Source organism: Corvus cornix, chromosome 4 (genome assembly GCF_000738735.6).
Source record: "Corvus cornix cornix isolate S_Up_H32 chromosome 4, ASM73873v5, whole genome shotgun sequence".
Classification (NCBI taxonomy): domain Eukaryota; kingdom Metazoa; phylum Chordata; class Aves; order Passeriformes; family Corvidae; genus Corvus; species Corvus cornix.
Window position 1 is genome coordinate 71,390,199 of NC_046334.1, and position 14,148 is coordinate 71,404,346.

Below are 14,148 nucleotides of genomic sequence, written 5' to 3' on the forward strand. Positions count from 1 at the left end.
GGGGGGGGGGGGACGTGGGGGTCCCTGTGCCCGGGTGGGGGGGGCCGTGCCCCCCCATCCTGTGCTGCCACCAGAGGGGGGGGTTTGGGGTGCTGCCCCCTCCCCAAGCTGCTCATTTGGGGTGCAAGTGGGGGGTGGAGGCTGTGCTGGGGGTGTGTGGGGAGGGGGCGTCCATCCTGGGGGCTGTGGTGCCATAGGGGGGACCCTGCCCCAAAAGGGGGTGCTGGCCCCCCCACCACCTACACTGCATGGGGGGAGAGGTCCTCGTCCTCGGTGGGGGGGTGGGGCCCCCCCAAAAGCGGTGGGTGGGGGGCGTCACGGGCCAGCAGCAGCGCGAAGCCTGGGGAGAGAGTGGGGTTGAGATGGGGGGACTGTGGGAGGTTTTGGGGGGTTTTGGGTGGGGTTTGAGTAGTTTTGGGGGGGGTTTACGGGGGAGTTTTGGGGTACCTGGAGTGGCTTTGTGCAGGACGAGGTTCTCGCTGGGCTCGTCCCCCTGCAAAGAGTGGGGGGACTTGAGGGGTCCCTCCACCCCCAGATGTGCCCGCGACCCTCACCAGGGGACTCCACCCCATCTCCCATCCTGCCCCCCACCCCGTTCCCCATCCAGTCCCACCCCAACCCCCAGAACCAGCCTCCAGGGCCGTGTATTGCCCTCTGCCCCTCCGCCCCAAAACCTGCAGCCCCCACAGTCCCCGTGTCCCCCCCATCACCTCCAGCCCCACATAACCCCAGAGCCCCTTTTGGCCCCCCCACATCTCCCCCAGCCCCCCATCACCTCCAGCCCCCCACCGTACCTGCCCCGGGGGGGGTCTCGGCTCCCAGGGGGCCTCCCAGCCCCCCCACTCGTGCCCCCCGATTCCATTGCGCCCCAAATCCTGGGGGTCCTGCACCGGGCGGGGGGGCCGGGGCTGTGCGGGGGAGGCCCGGCCGGGGGTATTGGGGACCCCTCCCGCGGGCTGGGGACCCCCTCAACCAGCGGCCCCAGAGATTCCCATGCCGGGGGGCTGGGCAGGGGGGGAGTGTCCGGGAGGGGCCTCTCCTCATCCCGGGGGGGCCTGGGGGGAGACCCCAAGCCGGGAGTGCTGGAAGGAGGGAGGGGCTCTACCCCATAAGTGCTTTCAGAAGACCCCGACCCAGAGGGGCCAGGGGGGATCCCCATCCGGGGGGGGCTGGGAGGGGGCCCAGACATGGCAGAGGGGGACTCTGACCCGGTGGTGGCAAAACTGGGGGTCCCCAGGGTGGCAGAGGGAGGGGTCCCAGTTCCCATGGGGCTGGAAGAGGTCCCAGTGGTGGCACATTGGGGGGTGCCCGACACCACAGGGCTGGGGGGGCTCCTTGGAGTGGCAGAGGGAGGGGTCCCTGTCCCCCCGGGGCTGGGGAGAGTCCCGGTGGTGGCACTTTGGGGGGTCCCCGTCCCCACAGGACTGGTGGCAAGGGGGGACCCTGCTCGGGCTGGGCTGGAGGGGGTCCCCAGGGTGCCACGTTGTGGGGTCCCTGTCCCCACAGCACTGAGGGGGGTCCTGGTGGTGGCACTTTGGGGGGTCCCGTCCCCACAGGACTGGTGGCATGGGGGGACCCTGCTCGGGCTGGGCTGGGGGGGGTCCCCAGAGCGGCAGAGGGAGGGGTGCCCCTGCCCGTGGGGCTGGCGGGGGTCCCGCTGGTGGCACATTGCGGGGTCCCTGTCCCCGCGGGGGCCGGGGGGCAGAGGCGGCGGCAGCCGGCGGGGGGCTGGGGGGCGGTGCCCCCTGGAGGCGCCGGGCGGGGGGGTCTGGGGGGGCTCCGGCCGGCGGAAGATGAAGGCGGATTCCGTCAGGCTGCGCTGGTACCGCAGGAAGGGCCGGCGGCACCTGGCGGAAGGCGGGAGGTCAGCAGGGACCCCAGAGCCCTCCGTGCCCCCCAACCCCTCCATGGCACCTACCGGGGGTGCTGCCGGGCAGGGGCGACGTGGACGTGGAGCCCGAGCGCTCCCGCTGCCGAAAGAATTCCCGGGGGTTCTGGGTGCGCTGGGAGACCAGGATGGCGGCTTCCTGCGGGATCGGGGGGTCAGCGGGGGTGTGGCACAGGGCGCAGGGCCGGTGGCCCCATGACCCGGGGGCAGGGAGGGACCCGGTCCCGACACTCACGGCAGCCGTCCCGCTGACCCCGCTGCGCCCCCCGCGCTCCCGCTCGGCCGCCTCCTGCTCCCGCTGCTGCTGTTCCTGCGGGACACGGAGGCGATGGGAAACATGGATCCCCCAGGATGGAGCCCTCGCATCTCCCCAGGTTAGACCCCCCACCCCGGATCCCCCTGAAATAAACCTCCTGTATTCCTTGCGATGGACCCGCTCGATCCCTCAGGATGGACATCCCAGATTCCCTGGGATGAACCCCTTCAGATCCCCCAGGATAGATCCCTAGAACCCCTGGATCCCCTGGGATGAACCCCCTGGATCCTGCTGGGATGGAGCCCTCTTATCTCCCTTGATCCCCCTGAGACCCTCCCCGTTCCAGCCCCCTTCCCGCTCACCCATCGCTCCTGCTCCTTCCTCCGCTCCTCCGCGTCCAGCCGCGCCTGCTCCTGCCTGCGGGGCCGGGAGTTCGGGCGTCAGGGAGGGATTATAGGGATGGGACACGAGGATGGGACATGGCACACAGATGGGAAACACCAGTGGGGTATGGGAATGGGGACACGGGGATGGAGACATGGGGATGGGACACAGGGATGAGGATGGGACACGGGGATGGGGACATGGATGGAGACACGGGGCTGGGAGAGGGATGGAGCCCAGTGTTGCCCCTCACCGGCGCTCCTCGATGAGCCGCTCCCGCTCCTGCAGCCGCCGCTCCCGCTCCGCCGCCTGCAGCCGCTCCTCCTCCATGCGCTCCCGCTCCCAGCGCCGCCGCTGCTCCCGCTCCCGCTGCCGCTCCTGCTCCTTCCGCTGCTGCTCCTCGCGCTGCGCACGCACCGGGATCAGCGCCGGGATCGGCACTGCGAGCCAGCACCGGGACCTGGACGGGGAACTCACCCGCCCCGGCACCAGGAGCGGCACTGGGACCCCTCTGCCATCGGCACCGGCACGGAGAACCGGCACCGGGACTGGGAGCCCGCCGCACTTCACATTGGGACTCTCGCAGCCTCGGCACCAGGACCAGGACCGGGACCCCATCGACCTCAACACCAGCACTGGCACCAGAACCCCCCTCGGTCTCGGCACTGGGACCCCACTGCACCCCACGCCGGGACTGGGACCCCCACCAAGCTCGGCACCGGGACCCCTGGGCTCAGCCCCTGGCAACCCCAGCCCGAGGCAGCAGCCGTGACCCCATTCCTGGGATACCGGGGGACCGTGGGGACCTCCCGGCCCTTCCCCAGCCCCCCGACACCTCACCTCAGCCTGTTCCCAGAAGGAATCGCGCTGGGTGCGCTGGAGCTCCAGCGCCGGGTTGGTCTTGCGGTAGTTGGTTCCCTGGGGAGCACAGGCGGGTCAGGCTGGGACCCCCAGAACTCCCCAACACCCCCTGCCCAGGGACTCCCGGGAAGGGTGACCGAGCACCCATCGCTCCCCAGGTGTCCTCCCCATTCCCGCGGGGACATCGCCCCACCGAGACCCCCACTCACCACCAGCTCCGGGGTGTCCTGGGGGGTCCTCCTGGGGGGGCGAGGGGCGGGGGCTCCAGCTGTGCCAGCACTCGGCGCAGCCCCTCCAGCGTCACCTCCTCGGAGCGGCGGGCGCTGATCACCGCCGTGGCCTCCTGCCGCCGGGAGGGGACGGGATGGGACCGTGCCACCCCTCCCACGGCCCACCCCCCGCATGGATCCACACTCCCCGGGGAATCCCGGCACAATTCCCTCGGACGTGTCAGGCGTGGGACTGGATCCAGACGTGGGGCCGGATCCAGATCCCGGACCCAGACAGATCACCGGAAGCTGTTCCGGGCGATGGGGAGGGCAGGACCCCCCCCCTCCCCTCCGTCAGGACGGGATGGAGGGGGCAGGGATCCCAACCACAGCTCCGGCACGGCGGCCAAGACTGGGAGCACTGGGAAGCGGCGGCTGAGTCAGCAGCGCCAGGAATGCGCCCGGGCACAGGCAAAGGTCGGGGCGGTGGGGGAGACAGGGGCAGGAATGGGGAACACGGGGGGGGCGGGACCCCAACACACCACCCCAGGACCCCCCGAGGGCTCCGTGCCCCCCACTCACCCTGAAGAAGCTCCGGATGGCCGGCAGGTGTCCGGCACACGCCGCCCTCAGCGGTTCTGGCACCTTTTCCCCCACCTGGCACCGCACCCATTGCTCAGCCCGGGGGGTCCCATGCGGGGGTCCCCCCGGGATGCCCCCCCGCACTCACCCAGCTGATAAGGACGATCCTGGGGGTGCCAGAACCAGGATCGGGGACCCGGCACAGCCCGTACATGACGCTACCGACAGAGAATTTCCCAGCGAGCTCATCCGGCCCCCCGGCTGTAAGGAGGGGGGGTCAGAGGGGGTACGGGGGAACTGGGGGGACCCCCAAATACTCCCCGGCAGCTTCGCTCCCGGTACCTCCGGAATCCAGGAGCTTGAGGTCGTGATGCTTCTCATAGCCAAAGACGGCCCTGGAGGGGGAGAAGGGGGGGGTCAGGGTGGGGGTCAAGGTGGGGGGGTCAGGGTGAGCGTCCCACAAGGTGCGGGACCTGCCGGGCTTGGGCACCCCCCGTGTTCCCCCATGCCACCAGCTTGGGATGAATTCATGGAAGTGCCGCCGGCAGCATCCGCCCCCGGGACAATGGGAATGTGGGAAGCGCCGGAGCGGCACGGCCCCCCCCCAAGACCCCCCCCCCGTGAGGAGGTGCCGGGACCCCCGCCCGGCCCTGGGAAGGCTCCGGGGGCCCCATCTCGGAGGGACCCCCCCCCCCGCATTTCCAGCGGCTCTGCCCCTCTTTGTTCCCGCGTGGCTCCGGTTCCGGGCGCACGCGGGACACGGCTGGGCACGGCTCCGGCAGCACGCGTGGAGCACGGCGCGGCGGGGCACGTCACGCATGTCACGGCATGTCGCGACAGGCTGCGGCGCCACATGGCGGGACAGAGCCCGGCACGCGGCCGGGCGGGCGCCGGGAGGAGCCGGCGCTGGAGCCGGTCCAGCCGCGCTCCGGGGGCAGAGGGCAATGCCCGGGTGGCCGGTGGCCACAGTGACGGGCGGCCCCGTGACGACGGGGGGCTGCGAGGCCGATGAGCCCCGGTGCCGTCGCCCCCCACCCCGGAATGGGGGTTTTGAGGGACACCGGCTCGGGCTCCGCGGCACCGGCACCAAAGAGGGGCCAGCCCGGGACCCCCAGCCCTGTCTCGTCCCGGGACCGGCGTCTCCCCGGTGCAGCCGGGCAGAACCCCCCTCACCGCACCCCGGGGTGCTCCCCCACTCCCGCAACCCCCCCCGGGCCCGTCCTGCCCCCGCCCCGGGCGGCGGCGCCGCTCCCACCCCGGCGGCACCGGGAGGGACCGGGCGGGACGGGACGAGACCGTGCGGGACTCCCGGTTCCCAGCGAGGCGGCGCGTAGGGCTCAGTCCTGGGACCCCCATGGGGACCGGCACCCCCGGCCGAGACCCCGGTGCGCCCCGGAGCCTCCGTCCCGGTGCCGGTAACGGTGCCTCTCGGACCGCCCCCGACGCCCCGGCCCGTGCCGGTGCCTGTTCCTGCTCCCGTTCCCGGTCCTGTGTCCGGTGCCTGTCTCGGTGCCCATTTCCAGTCTCGGTCCCCTCTTCCGTTCCCGGCCCCATTCCCTGTTCCCTCTGCCGGGTCCTCATTCCCGGTGCCCTGTTCCCGGTCGTTTCTTCCGTCCCCCTTCTCGGTCTCCATTCCCGGCTCCCGTTCCCTCTCCCGGTGTCCCCCGCCCTCCCATTCTCACCAGTCGGTCGCAGCCCGGGGGTTCCCCACGTCCTCCCGCGCCGCCAGCAGCGCCAGCCGGTACCGCTCCAGCCCCGGCCCCGCCATCCCGATCCCGGGGCCGATCCCGATCCCGGGGCCGATGCCGATCCCGGGGCCGCCGCCGCCCTGCGCCCGCCCCTCCCTCCCCCGCCGCCCCCCGGCGCTTTCCACCGCCCACGGGCGGCACCGGGCGGGGCGGGGGCGGGAGCGGCCGGGAGGCACCGGGACGGGACGGGCGGCGCTGGGAGCGCTGGGAGCACTGGGGCGCGGGTGCCGGGCCTGGGTCCCGCACTGGGACAGGGTCCCGCACTGGGATGGGGGTCCTGTAATGGGATGAGGGTCCGGTACTGGGATGAAGGTCCCATACTGGGATGAGGGTCCTGCACCAGGATGAGGGTCCCGCACCGGGATGAGGGTCCGGTACTGGGATGAGGCTGCTGTGCCAGATTCCCATTCTGGGACATCGATTCAGGTCCCAGGATCCCACAGCAGGACATGGATCTCACACCAGGATGTGGGGCAGGTCCCAGGGGCCCGCACTGGGACGTGTGCCCGGGTCCAGCATCGGAATGTGGCTGCGGTGCCAGGATCCCACACCAGGATGAGGGTCCCCAGACTGGGATGTGGGTGCAGGTTCCTGGGGGCCCAAACTGGGATGTGGGTGCTGTGCCAGGATCCTGTGCTGGGATGAGGATCCCACACTGGAATGTGGGTGCTGGGCCAGGATCCTGGACTGGGATCAGGGAGTTATGCCAGGATCCAGCACCCAACCAAGGAGGGGGGTGTGTCCCTCTTCCCTCTTGTGTCCCCCCCGTCCCTGGAGCCTCTCCTGACATTCCCTTTTTATGCCAGGAAATGGGATTTTGGGGAGCTGGAGGAGTCTCCGGGTCCCCCTCGACCATGAAGGTGGTCGGGGTGGCCCCGGGGACATTCCCAGCTCAGTGTCTGGCCCGCCCCATCCGCACACGGCCCCCGTCCCAAAGCCTCTCCCATCGTTCCCTTATTTGGGCACCGCGACTGGAAAATCCCAAACCCCCAGGGAGGAAAAAAATGCTGGAAAATGGGATCTTGGGCCCAGCGACACGCCCAGCCCCGTGTGTGGCGAGCCGGGTCACCCCCTGTCCCAGCGCCACTGGTGTGACTGGCATTACTGGTGTCACTGGTCTCACTGCTGTTACTGGTGTCGCTGGTGCCATTTGGGTTGTTGGTGTCACTGGTTTTACTGGTGTCACTGGTGTTACTGGTTTTGCTGGTACCACTGGTGTCACTGGTTTTATTGGTGTCACTGGTGTTACAGGCTTTGCTGTCACTGCTGGTGTCACTGGTTTTACTGGTGTCACTGGTTTTACTGGTGTCACTGGTGTTACAGGTTTTGCTGTCACTGCTGGTGTCACTGGTTTTACTGGTGTCACTTGTTTTGCTGTCACCGCTGGTGTCACTGGTTTTACTGGTGTCACTGGTGTTACTGGTTTTGCTGTCACTGCTGGTGTCACTGGTTTTATTGGTTTCAATGCTGTCATTGCTGTCACTGTTGTCGCTGCTGTCACTGTTGTCGCTGCTGTCACTGCTGTCGCTACTGTCGCTGGTTGTGCTGGTGTAACCGGTGTTGCTGGTTTTACCGGTGCCACTGGGGTTATTGGTGTCGCCGGTTTCACTGGTGTCTGCCACTGCTGTCACTGATGTCACTGGCGTCACAGGTGTCACAGGTGTCACTGCTGTCGCTGCTGTCATAGATGTCACAGATGTCACTGCTGCCGCTGCTGCCACAGGTGTCGCTACTGTCCCTGCTGTCACTGCTGCCGCTGATGTCACAGGTGTCGCTGCTGTCGCTGCTGTCACAGATGTCGCAGGTGTCGCTCTGTCGCTGCTGTCCCTGATGTCGCTGCTGTCACAGATGTCGCAGGTGTCGCTTCTGTCACTGCTGTCACTGCTGTCACAGATGTCACTGGTGTCACTGGTGTCACAGATGTCGCTGCTGTCGCTGCTATCACAGATGTCACTGCTGTCGCCGCTGTCGCGACCCGGCCCCCCCGCCCTCCCCCTCGCGTGGGCGTGTCCCTCTGACCCCGCCCCGTGGGCGTGGCCTTTTGCCCGGGGGTGGGCGGGGCCCTGAGGGGGCCGTGCCGTCACGTGGCGGCGCGGCGCCCCCTGGCGGCGCTCCTTTGTCCGCGCGCGGGGCGGGGCGACGGGGGCGTGGCCTGGAGGGCGGGGCCGCGCGGGATTGGCGGGGCGGGGCGGGGCGGGGCGGGGCGTGCCGCGGAGGCGCGCGCTGATTGGCTGCGGGGCGGGGCGGGCCGGGCGGGGCGGGGGTCGGTAACGGGCCGGGCCCGGGTTCGGGTCCGGGCGGGGGGCGCTGAGCGGGGCCGCTCCGTTGCCCGGGGCCCCCCCGCGCCCCCATGGACCCCGACGTGGACTACGAGCGCCCCAACGTCGAGACCATCAAGTGCGTCGTGGTGGGCGACAACGCGGTGGGCAAGACGCGGCTGATCTGCGCCCGCGCCTGCAACGCCACGCTGAGCCAGTACCGGCTGCTGGCCACGCACGTGCCCACCGTGTGGGCCATCGACCAGTACCGCGTCTGCCAGGAGGTGAGGGCGGGGGACACCGCCGGGCACCGCCGGACAGCGGGCGGGGGACAGCGGGAGGGGGGTTACCGCGGGACACCGGGCACCGGGCATCGCCAGGCACTGAGGGGCATCGGGGCGGGGGGGGGGGGGGACAATAGAGTGTACCCGGTACCAGAAGGGACACCGAGCGGGGCCCCGGGAGGGGGTAGCGGGGCCACACCAGGGTGGTACTGGTGGTACCGGGCAGGGCGGTCGGTGATGGTGCCGTTCCCGGTGCCACTCCCGGTGCCGGCAGGTGCTGGAGCGCTCCCGGGATGTGGTGGACGAGGTCAGCGTCTCCCTGCGCCTCTGGGACACCTTCGGGGACCACCACAAGGACCGGCGCTTCGCCTATGGCAGGTGAGACCGCGACCCGCTACCAGAACCCCACCCCCTACCACCATCACCCTGACCCCCGCCACCGGCACCCCCGAGACCCCCAAACCCCATCACCGGCAGCCCAGCCCAGCCCCCACCACCAGCACCCCCACCCCAAGCCCTGCCCATCCCGGGACGCGCGGAGCCAAAGGAGCCCCTTGGGCTCCTGCCAGCGCCCAGAGAGCAGCTCTGGCACCCCAAACCCTCGGGGAGGGGCGGGGCTGCCCCCATTCCCGGCCGGGGACGGCTTTGGGGGCACCCTGACCCCAACACTGCACCCCCCGAAGCCCCCGCCCCGAGCAGGCACCCCGGCTGCTCGTGGCCCCTCCGGCGTTGTGGGTGGGGGGCGGCCCCGGGGGGGCTGTTGTGGTGCGGGAAACTTCCCCGGGGGCGCTGGCCTGGCCGCAGGAGGGGCCCCCCAGACCTCCCCTGGCCCCCCGGTTGTAAACAGCCGGTCCCCGTGGCCGCCAGCACGTCCGGGCTCTTATCGCCGCCGCCCCGCGCCAGCCCCGCGGCACCTCTAATCTCCCCGCGGCACGGCGGGGGCCCCGCCAGTGGGGACACCCCAGCAATGGGGGGGCAGGGGGGCCGGATCCCCATGGCCCGCGGTGGCCCCGGGGCTGGCCGGGGGCCCCGGGGGGGCCGGTGGCGGCTATCTTGGTCTGGGACACGGGCCCGGCTCCAGCGGCGCCTCCCGGTCACGTCCCGTCCCGGCACGGACTAAAAACAACCCGGGCCCGGGGCCACGCGGCTGCTCCGGGGACTTGGGGGTGCTGACACCCACCGTGTGTCCCCTGGCACCCCCACCATGTCCCTGGCACCTCACGCCCCCTGAGCCAGGGGCTGGGGTGTCAGTGGCCGCCCCACGGTGGGCGCAGGGATAGCGGGCATGGTCTGTTCCTGGTGCTGGGGACTGGCACCCGCCCAGCCGACCCCGCCGTGGGTCCATGGGTCACCCTGGCCATGGGCATCTTGGGGGTCTGGGGGCTCCTGGGAGTCCATGGGGCTCCCATAGTCAGGGGGCTTCCAGGTGCTTGTGAAGCTCCCGGGGGGTCTCTGGTGCTCCCATGACCGTGGGACTCCGGGAGTTGTGGGGCTCCTGGGGGTCTGGGGGCTCTCAGGGTGTCGTGGAAGGTAGTGACAGGCATCCTGGGACCGAGCTGGGACCCGGGTGCCACCTGAGCAGGGCGTGTTTGGGGACACGGGGTGACAGCGGGGCGGCACCGGGGCAGCGCTGCCCTCCCGCTCCTGCTGCTCCCCCCAGGTCGGACGTGGTGGTGCTCTGCTTCTCGCTGGCAAACCCCAACTCGCTGCGGCACGTGAAGACCATGTGGTACCCCGAGATCAAGCACTTCTGCCCCCGCACCCCCATCGTGCTGGTGGGCTGCCAGCTGGACCTGCGCTACGCCGACCTGGACGCCGTCAACCGCGCGCGCCGGCCGCTGGCGAAGTGAGCCCCCAAAGTGTCACCTCCCAGCCCCACGGCGACAGGGATACCCCAATGTGTCATCACCAGGACCACCCCAGTCCCATGAGAATGGGGACCCCTCCCTCTGCTGCTCTGGGGACCCCCAGTTTTGTCACACCCGGTTAGGGTGTGTCATCCCAGCCCCCGTGACGCCGCAGGATGGGGGCCCCTCATGGGTCAGGGTCCTCTGACAGCACTTGTGGGGTAAAGCCTCTGCCCCTCTCAGTACTCCTGGGTTGGGGTCTCCCCTCCAGGCCCCCCTGGCACCCCCACAATAAGGAGGGGCCACTCTCCTAGCACCCCCTGGGATGGGGATGAGACCTCCCAGCATCCTTGGAATCAGGAGGGGCTGCCCTGGACACCCTCCTCAGCCCCTCCCCAGCTCCCCACCCTGTCCATGCCCCCTCAGGCCCATCAAACCCTCGGACATCCTGCCGCCGGAGCGGGGGCACGAGGTGGCCCAGGAGCTGGGGGTGCCGTACTACGAGACCAGCGTGGTGGCCCAGTTCGGGGTCAAGGACGTGTTCGACAACGCCATCCGCGCCGCGCTCGTGTCCCGCCGCCACCTGCAGTTCTGGAAGTCCCACCTGCGCAAGATGCAGCGCCCGCTGCTGCAGGCGCCCTTCCTGCCCCCCAAGCCCCCCCCGCCCCTCATCCAGGTGCCCGACGCTCCCCCCGGCCTGGGGGGGGGCCCGGCTGCGCTGTTCCAGGCCCCGCTCTGTGCCGACGTCGTCTTCCAGCTGCAGGGCGGCCACTGCGTCTTTGCCCACCGCGTCTACCTGGCCACCGCCTGCTCCCGTTTCTACGACCTCTTCACGCTGGAGGGGCCACCCGAGACCCTCAGCGAGGGGGACGGGGGGACCCGTGACCTGTCATCGTGGGGCCGCGGCTTCCTGAGCCTGCGCTGGGAGCTGGTGGCCGACCCGGTGGCGGGGCGGGAGCGGCGGATGGCGGTGGTGGCCATGGACCGGGCGTGCGGCCGGAGCCGCTCCGCGCCGTGCTGGAATATTTGTACACGGGGAAGCTGGAGCGGCCCCACGGGGACCTGCGCCAGGTGGGCGCCGTGGCCGAGCTGCTGGAGGTGTTCGACCTGCGCATGATGGTGGCCAACGAGCTCAACCAGGAGAGCTTCATGAACCAGGAGATCACCAAGGCCTTCCACGTGCGCCGCGCCAACCGCGTCAAGGAGTGCCTGGCCAAGGGCGTCTTCGCAGGTATGGGGGGTGCGGGGATGGGGGGCTGTGGGGATAGGGAGGTCACCACTGTCCCCTCCAGCTGGTGTCCCCTTCTCGTGGTGCCAGTGTGGGCACAGGGCTACGATCACCCTGAGGCCCTCCCACCACTGAGGTCTTTGGGGTCTGGGGTCCCGGAGTCAGTCATGGGCGTGCTGCTGGGGTGGCATGACAGTTCTGGGCTGGGGTGGGCAAGGGGTGTCCAAGGGTTGCTTGTCCCTGTGGCAATGGTGGCCGAGGGGTGGCTGTCCCTGGTCTGCAGTGGCCGAGGGGTGGCTGCCCCTGGGCTGAGGTGGCCGAGGGGTATCTGAGGGGTGGCTGTCCCCCCTGAGCTATCTCCTGACCCCAGACGTGGTGTTCCGTGTGGACGACGGGGTGGTGCCGGCGCACAAGCCGCTGCTCATCGCCGGCTGCGACTGGATGAGGGCCATGTTCCGGGGGGGCTTCCGTGAGAGCTACGCCGATGAGGTGGGGGCCGGGGGGAACCTGTGGCTCTGTGGGGCAGGGTGGGCATCTTTGGTTGGGGTCTGGGGGCTGCTCGGACCCCCTGGACCAGGGACATGTGGATCTTGCTTCCCTCTTGCTGAGGAGAAAGTGGGGAGCTGTGCTGGGTCGGGGGGCTATTCCAGGGCTGGGCGTGCTGTGCCAGCTCAGGCACTGCCAGGAGGGGTCCCCCCTTCCCTCAACCCCCTCGGGGGGTGGCTCTGAGCCTCCCCCCCATAAATCCCCCGATCCCACAGGTGTCCCTGCCCGGCACCAACTGCGCCTGCCTCCGAGCCGTCCTCGACTTCCTCTACACGGGGGTCTTCACCCCCACGCCCGAGCTGGACGCCATGGAGCTGCTCATCCTCACGGACCGGCTGTGCCTGCCGCGGCTGCAGGCGCTCACCGGTGAGACCCCCCCCCAACCTCTCCCCGCACCCCCCCCCCGGTACCGCGCCCCCCCTTCCGTGGCCCCTGACGTCACCTGCCAATACCCTGCCGGTGCCTCGGGGACCGATCGATCGTCCCGTGTGTCATTCGCTGTCCTTATGTAAGGGCGGTGGGGGGAGGGCGTGCCGGCTCGGTCCCCGCTGTGTGACCCCTCCTGGCCCCCCGTGTCCCCCCGCCCCATCCCAGAGCAATACGCTGTGGACGAGCTGCTCCGAGCCTTCATGCAGCGCGTGGAGATCGACGAGCAGGTCATCATCTACCTGGAGATGACGCAGGTACGGGGGAAGGGGGGGGTAGAAGGCACGGAGACCCCCGGGGGGAGGGGGGGGAGGAAACACAGAGACCCCCAGGTGATGGGGTGACACCCCCCCCAAATCCCCCTCCCCAAATTCCCCTCCCCAGTTCCACAACGCCCGGCAATTGGCCGCGTGGTGCCTGCACTACATCTGCACCAACTACAACCGCGTGTGCCGCCGCTTCCCCCGAGAGATGAAGTTCATGTCCCCAGGTACGGGGCTGGCGAGGGGCACGGGGGGCACGGGGAGGGCGTCCCCGCCGTGCCGTGACCGCCGGGATGTCCCCGCAGAGAACCAGGCGCACTTCGAGCGGCACCGCTGGCCCCCGGTGTGGTACCTGAAGGAGGAGGATCTGTACCTGCGCTCCAAGAAGGAGCGGGAGCGCGAGGAGCAGCTGCAGCGCAAGCAGCACCCCCGCAGCAAGTGGTGCTTCTGGCGGCCCTCGCCCCCCGTGTCCTGAGCGGGGGGCTCGGGGAGGGGACCCCCGCGTGGGGCTGGGGGGCTCGGGAGGGCTGGGGGTCCCTGTGCTGAGCAAGGGGTTCGGCCTCAGGATCCCCACGCTGGGCTGGGGGTCCCTGTGGTGAGTGGGGGGGTTTGGGGCTGGGGGGCTTGGCTGGGCTGGGGGTCCCTGTGCTGGGCTGAAGGTTCCTGTGCTGAGTGGGGGGGCTCAGGCTTGGGGCTCCCATTATGAGCCCTGGGACCCCCACACTTGACCGGGGGGCTCAGCTGGGCTGGGGGTCCTTGTGTTGAGTGAGGGGCTTGGGCCTGGGGCTTTTATAAAGGGCTGGGGGGCTCGGCTGGGCTGAGGGTCCCCGTGTTGAGTGGGGGGCTCAGGTCCAGGGCCCCCATACAGGGCTGGGGGTCCCTGTGCTGGGCTGAGGGGCTCAGGCTCAGGACCCCCACCCTCAACCCCAGGGATCCCACACTGAAACGGAGGGGGTGGACCCTGGGACCCCCACCCTGGGCTGCTTCACTCGGCCCTGGGACCCCGCCACTATTGAGCCAGGGGGCTTGGCCAGGGTAGGGGTCCCCCAAGGGCTTGTTTACCCCCCCCCCCGGCTGTTTACAGGCTCTGCCGTATCGCAGCCCCCCCGTCCCACCGTGCCTTGGACGTGCGGGGGGGCCGTGCTGAGCCCCCTCCCCCCCGGCAGGGCCGCCCCGCCCCGGCCAACGCTGGTGCTACCTCTGACCGAGCAGTATTTGGGGCTGGGGGTGCGCAGGGAGCGGGGGCTCTGCCGCTCCTCCTTTCTTTTTTTTGGGGGGGCTCCCCACCCCCGTAGGGCTCTCTGGTGCTGTATTTTCTCCCCCCGTGGGGTGGGGGGAGGGCCAAGCTGTGAGCAGGGTGGGGTGGGT

General features: G+C 70.3%; 3 protein-coding genes across 3 annotated transcripts; 1 reads left to right on the forward strand and 2 right to left on the reverse strand.

Moving 5' to 3' along the window:
- Positions 1 to 9: 9 nt before the first annotated feature.
- Positions 10 to 1,122, reverse strand: LOC120409928 (proline-rich receptor-like protein kinase PERK9). Its single transcript, XM_039551257.1, has 3 exons — positions 795 to 1,122; positions 448 to 493; positions 10 to 340 (listed from the first exon to the last, which is right to left on the reverse strand). The coding sequence occupies exons 1-3, from the start codon at positions 860 to 862 to the stop codon at positions 113 to 115; spliced, it is 342 nt and encodes a 113-aa protein (XP_039407191.1). The 5' UTR covers positions 863 to 1,122; the 3' UTR covers positions 10 to 112.
- A 598-nt stretch (positions 1,123 to 1,720) lies between these two features.
- On the reverse strand, positions 1,721 to 6,001 carry LOC120409927 (drebrin-like). Its single transcript, XM_039551256.1, is given in 12 exon segments — positions 1,721 to 1,847; positions 1,919 to 2,027; positions 2,124 to 2,198; positions 2,507 to 2,561; positions 2,782 to 2,933; positions 3,369 to 3,446; positions 3,599 to 3,648; positions 3,651 to 3,732; positions 4,181 to 4,255; positions 4,329 to 4,441; positions 4,523 to 4,575; positions 5,863 to 6,001. Coding segments are annotated over 12 exon segments (966 nt in total). The 5' UTR covers positions 5,949 to 6,001; the 3' UTR covers positions 1,721 to 1,809.
- Positions 6,002 to 8,202: 2,201 nt separating this feature from the next.
- LOC120409949 (rho-related BTB domain-containing protein 2-like) lies at positions 8,203 to 13,354 on the forward strand. Its single transcript, XM_039551540.1, is given in 10 exon segments — positions 8,203 to 8,470; positions 8,745 to 8,848; positions 10,131 to 10,316; positions 10,744 to 11,300; positions 11,303 to 11,548; positions 11,916 to 12,034; positions 12,307 to 12,457; positions 12,686 to 12,774; positions 12,902 to 13,007; positions 13,086 to 13,354. Coding segments are annotated over 10 exon segments (1,920 nt in total). The 5' UTR covers positions 8,203 to 8,278; the 3' UTR covers positions 13,256 to 13,354.
- The last annotated feature ends 794 nt before the right edge of the window (positions 13,355 to 14,148 follow it).

What these genes read in the sequence shown, in the direction of transcription:
- LOC120409928 (XM_039551257.1), bottom strand. Translation starts at nt 862, where the DNA reads ATGGAATCGGGGGGCACGAGTGGGGGGGCTGGGAGGCCCCCTGGGAGC. An exon ending in CGAGACCCCCCCCGGGGCAG is followed by an intron (nt 494 to 794) that starts GTACGGTGGGGG and finishes CACTCTTTGCAG; the next exon opens with GGGGACGAGCCCAGCGAGAA. An exon ending in CCTGCACAAAGCCACTCCAG is followed by an intron (nt 341 to 447) that starts GTACCCCAAAAC and finishes CTCTCTCCCCAG; the next exon opens with GCTTCGCGCTGCTGCTGGCC.